Source organism: Astyanax mexicanus, chromosome 20 (assembly GCF_023375975.1).
Source record: "Astyanax mexicanus isolate ESR-SI-001 chromosome 20, AstMex3_surface, whole genome shotgun sequence".
Lineage (NCBI taxonomy): Eukaryota > Metazoa > Chordata > Actinopteri > Characiformes > Acestrorhamphidae > Astyanax > Astyanax mexicanus.
Window position 1 is genome coordinate 12,216,698 of NC_064427.1, and position 11,239 is coordinate 12,227,936.

General features: G+C 37.3%; 1 protein-coding gene across 5 annotated transcripts; it reads right to left on the bottom strand.

Annotated features, from left to right (window-relative positions):
- Positions 1 to 291: 291 nt before the first annotated feature.
- Positions 292 to 10,286, bottom strand: si:dkey-18a10.3 (heat shock factor protein 1). 5 transcript variants are annotated; one of them, XM_015608414.3, is made up of 12 exons: positions 10,119 to 10,286; positions 8,428 to 8,536; positions 8,191 to 8,321; positions 7,034 to 7,149; positions 6,876 to 6,951; positions 5,747 to 5,808; positions 5,119 to 5,245; positions 3,034 to 3,122; positions 2,235 to 2,360; positions 2,033 to 2,126; positions 1,606 to 1,699; positions 292 to 1,327 (listed from the first exon to the last, which is right to left on the bottom strand). In XM_015608414.3, exons 1-12 carry the CDS (start codon positions 10,209 to 10,211, stop codon positions 1,188 to 1,190), a joined length of 1,257 nt encoding a protein of 418 aa, XP_015463900.3. In that variant the 5' UTR covers positions 10,212 to 10,286; the 3' UTR covers positions 292 to 1,187. The 5 variants fall into 5 exon arrangements, with proteins under 5 accessions (XP_015463900.3, XP_007259469.3, XP_007259468.3 ...); XM_007259407.4 differs by having other exon boundaries at positions 292 to 1,324; positions 3,034 to 3,125; XM_007259406.4 differs by having other exon boundaries at positions 3,034 to 3,125; positions 10,119 to 10,285.
- Between the last annotated feature and the right edge of the window lie 953 nt (positions 10,287 to 11,239).

Consider the following 11,239-nt stretch of genomic DNA (forward strand, 5'->3'; position numbering starts at 1 on the left):
AACATTATTATTATTATTGGCTGTGTGTTGAGTTATTTTGAGGGCACAGCCGTACACTGTTATAGAAGCTGTGCACTACTTTATATTGTATCGTAATGTCATAACTTCAGTGTTATCCCATGAAAAAGTGATGAGTGTATCTCTTAGTTACATAGTTTATTGGGTACTTAACATTACGTTTATATAGTTAAGTAAAAATCTAGTAAGATATAACAGATAATAATTGATTTTGTGGTAGTATGAAAACTGTACACACAGAACTGACAGAATGGACAATAAATACACCCAGTATGATGTCAAAATCTATTTATTTTTTTACCCATGACCTATTTATTATATTCACACAATGAATAAAGTGATAGTTGAGATATTATACAGTTTGTACAGGTTAAGAGTTAAAGATCTATTTTGTACAATATTCATACATGATTTTCTGGACAGGGATTACGCCTCATTTTAAACTATAAAAATGCTGTGTAGTCTAAGACTAGGCTTAATCCCTGTCAGGGAAACTGACCCTTAATCTTACAGGTAAAATAAACTGAAAAAAGTTACTGTACACTGCTACAAAAATTATGCAGATATGTACTGTGTGTGTATGCGTGTGGTGTGTGTGTGCGTGTGTGTGTGCGTGTGTGTGCGCATGCGATTTCCTGTGTAGATAGATGTGTGTGTAGATGACACACACATGCACCCCTCATGCCAGTAAATATGACTAAACATGTTCAAGATGGTTTATAGTTACTTTCTTAAACAAAAAGCTTGCTCAGTAATGCTAATGTTGCTAATAATTAAAACTGAATAGGCAGAAGTTAGCATCATGCTAATTGGCAAGCAGCCTTAACAAAGCCTTCAACCACTTGTGTAGCCTGATATTCATGACATTTTCCACAAATAATATAACAGTGTCTGTAAAACCTACAAAAATATATCTGTACTTCAGTTTGCAAATATATGCAAATCTACATTCATATACATTACATTTCGTTTTAAAGCACACCGCTGTTGCAGTTTTTTATTTATATTGTGAGATGGTTGTGGAGAAAAGTAAGGTAAAATGCGCTGAACTGGAAATGTGAAAAACTGAATTTAAAGTGAGAGATATTCTGTGCTACGTACTGCAAGTAACATCATTATTTTGTACATACTTTGATTAGCTGATCAGGAAGAATGCTGTGTGTGTGGTTTTATACAGAGAGTGTGTCCGTGTGTAGAGGAATGGAAGCTTCCTGTGCCAGCCTCAGCAACGAGGGTAAAATATCAGCTTCTACTGAATCCCCCCCAAAACTCAGGTCCTCATGCTGCAGCACAGGCCTCACTATTCCTGCTATAGAGAGCGAGAGAGAGAGAGAGAGAGAGAGAGAGAGTATTAGTATACAGCGAAGAACTAAACAAGAACTGCTGTTTCTGCTGTCCTGGCTTCATAATGATGTGCAGTGCTTAGACCCACACGATTGCTAATAATGAAAAATGACGTTTAAAGGTTACGACAGTCCGAATGAGTCATTGAGTTCTATATGAGTTTCAGATCAGAAATAAACATAAGATGATGTTTATTTGTGAATTTATCATTTACACACAGTAAATCTGCATGTGTGTGTGTACCTGTATATTTGTAAGAGTGTGTATTTCCTCCTTGCTTCGTTTCTCGTTTCCTCTTCGGTGTATGTGTATCTGATTCACTAGTGGGCCTAAAGAGCTGGCAGGAAAACCACACAAGGGAAACTTCAGAAAACACACACACACACAAACTCTAACACCTGTCTGTCACGATGTTACATATTTAGCTGTGATACTACATTTCATGCGTGCTGTTCTGTGTCAGACCGAAAGCCCAGAATGATCCTACAATAGTGTAGAACCATAGCATGTGTACTTCACCATCCAGCACCTGTGCTGACAGAAGCCATCTAACAGTGCAGCTCCTACATCCTGGATGTTACGTTCAGCACTGCATTTGATTTTGTCATGAGTTAAGGTAACAAAGAGAGAGTGAGAGGAAGAAAAAGAAAGATAGAGAGAGAGAAATGACCTCATCGAGGGTGTCCAAGCTCGGGGACAGTGGATAGGCCTGAATAGCGGCCAGGCTTGAATCAATCAGTGACAATGGGTCCACCAACTCATTCCTAAACCGCACGGGAGAGAGTGAAAGAGACGAAGAGGGTTAGTTATCAAATCCAGTCTCTCATCAGGGATAAAAGAGATTTTAGTGTTCTAGTGGACAGTGTCCTCACCTCTCCGCAAGTTTCTCTGCCATGTCCTGGCCTGCAGGATCGTCCAATAGAGACAGAGTCAGATCTACTGGGGACAGGGCAGGGGAGAGAGGAGAGGTCGGGCAGGTGTTCTCTACCACTGGATCGCTAAAGAAACAAGATAATAACATAAACGTTTAGGAGTCTGTGTGTGGGTCCACACTTCAGGCTAACACTCTCCAAAAGCTCCACAGCTCATACATTAGCTTTACAGTTAATTCCAGATTTTTATATAAAATGCAAATGAATCATTCTATCATGCTACAACTTTCTCCCATAATTCACTCTTTTCACAGAGCCTGGAAGCATATCAGTCTTATTTAGCGATGCAAACACATGACATTACATTAAAATTTATTTTGCAAGATGGGTTAAATCTTGAAATGAATGTGCTTCCTTATCTTCTCTTTCTTTAGATTCTCTCTCTCTCGTCACCCCCCCCCACACACATACAGCTGCTGCTCTTGTAAACATATTTCCTGTGTCATTTCCTCTCTTACCTGCGTGATCCATCCATTTATCTGTTGTCAGTAGTGTTTAAAAGTAGAAGTTGTTTTACAGTTGTTCTGCGTCCTTTATTAAAGCTGCTGTTGTCCAAGCTTGACTGTGTTTGATGCTAAAGCTCTCCCTGAACGCTCTCCTTTACTCATCAAATTAGCACTAATAGAACTAATAGATACTAAATCATTTGTAGTGAAAACTAAGCAGTTCATAGTGGATATGGAATAATTCATAGTAGTAGTTTCAGGTGTAGATTGTATAGAGGTGTGTCTTGTCTCACCTGTCCTGCTCAGGAAGAGGCTCGAGGAGGTGTGTGATGTCAGAGAAAACCATGCCATTAGAGTACACGCCAGGAGAGAGCGAGTCCAGCTGCTGTATGAAACCCAGAGCAAAGTTAGCATTCTTTTTATATCGGCACAGGAGAAATCAAATCTGATACAGAGTTAAAGCCTGCAGTACCCCACACAATTATGTGATGTCAGAATGCTGAGACTTCACACTGCACTCTGGAGATAAAAACGGTATATAAGGTAAATCTATTATCAGAAAAAGCTCAGGCATTAGGAGTTCTTCAATCAGGTCATGTGAGGAACTGTAATAGGTAACAGGCCGTATGACAAATTAATTTAAAAATATATACTATTACGTAAACAGTCTAGCAGGTTTAAAACTCATCTCTGTTTGTTTGTCCGGTCAACAGAACATCCACTGATCTGAAACAAATTTATAATAAAGTTTAGGATCTGCTAATTATGAATAAGTTTTCGAATCAGTAGGAAATCAGGGCCACAGAAACATGATATTTCTTTTATTTGTAATGACCCATATTATACAGATGCAGCAGATAAAGTTGAAACATTTAGTAGTTTTTGATGAAAGCAGCTGAGGGGATCCATGAGGGGAACTCCACCAACTTTTACAAATTTTCTGCGTAACTAAACTGTTATTAAAAAGTAATTCAGTCAGTGTAGGCTGGGGGAAATTCTTTTGGAAAGATGTTGTGTCTAAAACTGTTTAATAGTTTCCTAAATGGTCAATGCAAATGACATTCTGTATAACTTCATGACAAGTTAAGTATAAATCCAATTTAATTCAATTAAACCAATGATAAGAGTAATTTCTTTTGAATAAAATACAAAAAATGCGCTGTTCCCAATTATTACGCACAATAGAGTTTAAAATGTATAGCTTGTAAAAAACTGCAAATGGTCATTTTTTTTTAATTTGCAGCATTAAGTGGTCACTTTACTAAAATTTAAAAGCTATTTTAATCCAAAACATCCTAACAGGTCAATTTACATGTTAACATAGAAACCCTTCTTTAATATCACCTTCACAATTCTTGCACCCATGGAACTTCAGTGAGTTTTTGGAGAGTTTCTGCTTGAATTTCTTTGCATGGTGTCAGAATAGCCTCCCAGAGCTACTGTTTTGATGTGAACTGCCTCTACTCTCTTTTTTTGCTTGATGATACTCCAAAGGTTTTCTATAGGGTTGAAATCAGGGGAAGATGGTGGCCACACCATGAGTTTCTCTCCTTTATGCCCATAGCAGCCAATGACACAGAGGTATTATCTGCAGCATGAGATGGTGCATAGTCCGGCATGAAGATGATATTGCTCCGGAAGGCACGGTTCTTCTTTTTGTACCATGAAAGAAAGTGGTCAGTCAGAAACTATTTATACTTTGCTTGGACCCTAAAGGGGCTACCAGCTCTCTCCTCATGATTCCGACCCAAATCATGACTCCGCCCCTTCTTTGCTGATGTTGCAGCCTTGTTGGAATGTGGTGGCCATCCACCAACCATCCACTACTCCATCCATCTGGACCATCCAGGGTTGCACAACACTCATCTGTAAACATGTCTGTTTGGAAATTAGTCAAATAGTAGGTTTATGCACAACAGCAACAGCCTTTGAAGGATTCTACACGTTTAGTTAAGCGGGACTCCAGAGGTACCAGCAGCTTCAAATACCTATTTGCTGGTTTGTAATGGCATTCAGCAGCTTCTCTCTTAATCCAATTTATTTGTCTGGAAGAAACCTCTCTAATCTTGCCTTAAAATCTCATTTTAAGTTTTTATTTAAAATAATGCTGTTATTATTGGGAGGTTTGTTCAATAACATTGGATTTATACTTAACTTGTTATGACTTTGCATTGACCATTTTGTGTAAGATCACTTGTGGGTAATCATAGTGATGACACCTGGTTTTGTTTACCACCACTGTAAAGAAATTGAATTTTCTCATCGTTTTGTTATAATTGTAACACCAAATTCCATGCTAAATGTTTCACTGCATTATGCTGAACATTTTTTTAAAACACGTGTAATGATAATGGTGAAGTGTTATACAGGAGACTTACAGGAATGTCCTGTGGAGAGGGAGTCTCTGGCATGGAGAAAGAGGGCAGGTTTGAATCCACAGATGAATCAGATGGTCTGCTGTACTTTGGAGCAGAGTGGGTCTCCCCAGAAATCTCAATCATTGGACTAACAAAACAGATGTGTGAAGTGAACAAAATGTAGAAAAAAACACACTAATTTGAACCTCAGCTAATGAAAAATACCCTTACTTTAATTTTTTGTTCCTGAAATGAAGGGTATTAAAAAGAGTTTATTCTGTTTTTGTTGCAAGCTAGTAGCAAGCCTTCTGTACAGTATACGGAAAGTTTGCTACTAGTGTAGAATTGCTGTGAGGTTCTGATTGCATTCAGCAATAAGAGCATTTGTGAGGTCCCCAACCACTACTCCCCAACATTTATACACCTCTAGCCCATGCATGGCATTAGGCATGGTGCTGGTAGGTTAATGTTATCTGCTCCAGAGAGATGTATTTCATTGGGGCTAAATGAGCTGTGAGTGCACATTTTCACTTGAATGTACATTTGTGCAGAATGCATTACTTAAATGGGGTTGAGAAAAACATTTGCTATGTATAAATGTATAAACAATGATTATATTCAAAACTTTAAATTCATTTTGTGCACTTACAGTTTCCTCTTTAAGCCCTTCATTCCTTTCGACCCCACAGTGTTGATGATGAACTGCATTATCTGGATGTGGGAAGATATTAAGAGAATGAGACAATACAGTGACAAGCGTTTTTCCCTTTTTGGAGAATTTAGTTATTTTCTTTAACACTGTAAGTTATTATTTTAAGTGCTTGTAAAAAGAAAATGAGTGGTTAAAATGAATGAATAACTAATTAAAAATGAAGAGAAAACAATTCATTTTTCTTTTTTAGAATAATGGTTGATTATTTGAACTGGAAGGACTCATTTAAACTTGCCTAATTCTTTTTAACACATTTAAAATTAATATTAAAATTAATATTAATATTAATAATAATTGTGTTTTGTATCATCCTGATCTCGTTCTTCAGTAGTTGCAACAGAAACACACTCTAAACTCACCAGGGGTGCACATACACACACTCAGGCAATCTAGACCATGTGAGGATAGCCTGGATCATCGATTAGTGTGATCATTAAACTCCATATCGTGCATGCATTGCACTTAAACATGAATTGAGTTATGCTGCCTCCATAACAAGTTATATTATTATTATTATTATTAGTAGTAGTAGTAGTAGTAGTAGTAGTAGTAATGGTATTAAGCTGCTTGTTCTACATAATTGACAAATCCATAAGGCATGTGTATTTGCAGTATGATAAACCCTCGTAAGATTAAATTATATGAATATTAAATATGTTATTGGTCAGTTGATGCTAATTGAGAGTAGACAGGGTTTCTTTCAGCCTAATATCTTTGGACTGGCTGCTATCTTTCTGTGTAAAGTCCTGTGAATGCACAATCCAAATTGGGCAGCAATAAAGCAACATTTTAATATAAGCATGCTCAGGCATAGAAAGTTGAGCAAGATACAAGTCAACCATAGTGAGTACACACACACACACAGATCACAGTAGAAAACACTGAACTATCTGTAAAACATCTTTCCATTTACTTCTGTTGTTAGTGAGTTTAGTGTGTTTCTGTTCTTTTCTAAGTTCAGGAAAACATGTTGAAATAATGGTTCATGGAGATATGGGATGCCATAATCTACAAATACAGCTAGAGATGGAAATATATCATTATCATTCAGTTTGGTGTCTCTGACCTTGCAGATGATTCTGTGTTGCTGCTGGTGCCTCTGCTGCAGGGAGTTTAGCTCTCTCCATAAACTCTCATTATCCCTGAGAAAGAGAGTAAAACCTGACTGAAAAACATACAAACAAAACATGCTGACTGTTCCAAAAGGCACAGACTAGACCGCACCTGCAGAGCGCCATGAGCTTTAAGTCAAATGAGTCCTGCCAACCACGCGCCTGGCTGATCTCCACCAGAATCTGAGAGATCTGTCCAGCATCGTCCACTCCACGGCTTACTGATACCTACAGCATACAAAACACCCTTTCTGTACACGTACATTCAAGGTTGAAAATGTTGATACCAAGTGTTGAAAGTATTTCCACCAGAAAATTACTGCAATTACAAATGTTTTTATATACATATGTATTTCCTCCTTGTGTATTGGAAGAAACAACTTAAAAATAAATTTAAAAAGGTAAATTTGACACTAAACTGAATTGATTTAAACTCCAAAATGGGCTGGACTAAATAATTGGCAACTTTTCAAAGATGTGGGTAAATAACTTTGTCTCCACTTTGAGCATGTGATGCTCATTTTAACTCATCTATGGCAGGTAACAATATAAAGGTAAAGCACTTCATTATACTGTTTACCAAAAATTGAATAAGGCCTACAAAGAAAAGTACGCAGTACCTTTACTCAAATAAGGTGGAGGTTCAACAGTCTTTTGGGGTTGTTTTACTGTGTCTGGCACTGGGTGTCTGTGCTCAAGGCATCATAAATTCTGAAGATTTCCAAAGGATTTTGGATCACAATGTAGGGAGCAGTGTCAGAAAGCTGGGATTGCGTACTAGGTATTGGGTCTTTAAGCAGGATAATGAGCCTAAACATACTTCAAAAGGCACCCAGAGGTGAATGGAAACAAAGTGTGTTCTGAGGTGGCCAGCAATGAGTCCGGGCCTAAATCCCATTGAGGAGATTGGAGAGATCTTGGAGACTAGGAGCATTTTGCTAAACAAGAGGGGTCCAAAAATTGTTGATGGTTATAGGAATCAACTGATTTCAGTTTTGGTCCCAAAGACTGTGTGGTTGAGGGTGCCAATAATTTTGTCAGGCCCATTTTTGGAGTTTTGTGTAAATATAAATAAAGTTTGGCTTTATTCTCTGTTTTTGTGCTGTTTCAAAGTGTAGAACAAAACGTGTAATTGTAATAATTTTCTTTGACCTTCATTTAAAAAATAAAATCATGGGTGCCAACACATTCAGTTATAAGATAGAGTTATAAAGTACATTTATTAGGTGTCTGTGTGTACACATGCACGTTCTCTGGGCTTGTAAAGACCTTTCTGTGGATGAGGGTGAGCAGGTGTGGTTGATCTTTGCGGAAATGCTCATGCTGAAACTCCACGCTGTCTCCGCGGCCGTCCTCCTTCAGCAGTCCCGAGTCCAACGGCACAACCTTGTGGAAGCCATCTGTAGCAACAAGCAAGAAAAACTTTTGACAAGCAGCCCTAATCCTCAGATCTACACTGTGTGAGGAAGCATACACTAATAAACACCAGGAAGGATAAACACGCACACATGTTGAGCTGGCGAATGAAGCTGGTCATGTTGCAGTGTTTGTAGTATAGTGGCAGGACCTCTTTACTGAAGCGCTGCTCATCCAGCACAATGAAGCTGCAGCCCTCCTGAAGAAACACAAACACACATATTTAAAGATTTCTGTTCATGGCCATACCTTAAGTTCTACCTAAAACAAAGGAAGGTACACTGTGATAAATCAACACTCAGTAAATAATGTGACTTTGTTAACTAAGGTTAATAGAACAAATAAAGCTACAACAACAATTGAGAAGAAGTTGTAGTGAACCTGATCCAACTGATCTGACAGTGTACATCACTTCCAGTTTAAACTCAGCTTTGTCTAAAAATAACTTGAGAAAAGCTACTTCTGCAGAATGACCAGCCACATAACCCGACCCCTATAGTTACTCTGCAGTTCAGCTTTAATGAAGCCTTAATACAATTTAAATACACCCACAAAAACAGATGTGTTTATGCACTTTGCTAACCTGCAGCTATAATATCACTCTGGACTGTTATATATAATTATATTTTTATATGTAATTCTGTCACTTGCCAATGCATTTATCAGTACAGACAATGTAATATTATTAACAGATTGTTATTTGGTAACTATTTTAGAACATATTTGAATTCATTGCTTATTACTAAGTTATATAATATATTTTAATTTAATATTAAAGTAGTTGGTTAACATTTTACAATTAGGGTCATATAATAACAGTACTTAAAACAGTAATAAACATCGTTAAACGGTTAAGTAATGTCTCAACTAAATATTAATTGACTAGTTAAGACATTACAGAACATACTGAATTACTGAATACTGTAATAATAAAAGTAATAAAGAATTTAGACATTTCTTTTAATCAATAATGTCTTACCTAGTGTCAGTTAATAATTAGTTCAGCCATTGTTTGGTAAGTACTTTTAATTATTAAAGCCTTATTATAAAGTGTTACATAAAAAATTCTTTTTTGTGTCATATAAATTTTTATATAGTGTACAGCCTTATTTGTGTGTATATGTTACATCTGGACTGTGTTAGTGTTATTTTAGGCTGTTTATGTAACTAAAGAGTGTTTAGTCTGTTTTATTGTTGTATATGGCCTCGTGCTGCCCTCTTCCGGTGCACGGGCATGTTACAGAATATGCTAATTATCCCGCGCACTGCAGCCACTCCGAGGACGAGCTGATTACATCTCGGTCTAGGATTGGTCTAGAAGTTACCCAATCAAAAGGCCCCATTGCCTGCGTGTGTACAATGCACGTGTGTGTATGTTTGCGGGTCACGCAGAAAAGCGGCAAGAGGACAAATAATAATAATAATAATAATAATAATAATAATAATAATAATAATAATAATAATAATAATAATAATAATAATGGGGATTAAAACAGTGAACTGTAGAAATAAAATGTTATTATTACGTATCAAGTGTCTGTATTATATTATAATTATTAGTATTGTAAGAGTTACATTTGTATAGTACAGTTGTACAGTTTACATTTGTATGAAACAACAATATTTAGTTTTATGGAGACTTAACACTAGCTATCGCATTTATTTAAAAATAATTATTATTAGATGTATAAGATATGAATTTAATACAATATTGTGAACCACGTCATTACTTAAATAAGCTGTAATAACTATATAAACACACGCACTGTGTGTTTACTGACCTCACTCCAGCAGACCAGCTCATTAGTGCAGGAATCGTCTACAAGAGTCCAGAGTTTGGTGAGGAAAGCTGGAACCTGGTAGTTCTGCTTCATCTCCTCTGTTAAGCTTTTATCTGGAAGTGGGTCAGTGTGTGTTCCTCTCTTCTGGCAGCACAGCTAATTTAACCCCAGCCTCAGCTCACACGCGTGATACTTTCCACCGGGACACGCCCCCGTACCAGTCCACGAATCACAGCACGTCTGGCTGACACTAATTCTGATTGGCTAGTATTATAAGCAACCCGCTTTAAAGGAGAACTCCGTGTAAAATGGACTTTTGATGTAGTAAAACATGATAAAAATATTTACCATTGTTAAATAGCACACCTCTGCTCTACAACCTACTGAGATTTTGCCCCGATAAATCACTTTTTACACCATTATCCATGCTCAAAGTAGCTCCACACCTCCTTGATAGAGCCCTGACATTTAGATTAAGGCATTAATAATTTAAAAAGTGCACAAGTATTTAAAAAAAAAAACACTGTTTACATCTCATAGCGCTTCCTTGTAGCTCCAGGGGCTGCCATCATTGTACTGATATTGATTGACATATATACGTAGCAGCCGGAAAGAGTGCATTTATTTACACTAAGAAAGGTGTTTAAAACACCTATAAAAAGTCATTTTTAAACCGGAGTTCTCCTTTAAAGCCAACCCAAGCGCAGGAGGTGTGGTTACTTTCCATTAACAGCCCTGTGGGTGGGGCTAATATTTCAAACAGTGGAAGATGTGAAGATGCTTCAGGTCCTTCCACAACACTTCGATTGGATTTAGGTCTAGGCCAGGACTTGGCCATTTCAAAACATAAAGTTTATTCCTCTTGAAACATTCTTTGATAGAACAGCTTGTGTGCTTGAGGTCATTGTCTTGCTATATGAATGACCTTTTCTTGAAATTCAGTTCATGGACAGCTTATCTGATATAATTTAGAATTCATTGTTCCATCAATGCAGGCAAGCTGTCCTGGCCCAACAAACAGGCCCAAACCATGATACTACCACCACCATGTTTCACAGATGGGATAAGGTTCTTATGCTGGAATGCAGTGTTCCTTTTTCCAAACATAACACTTTTCATTT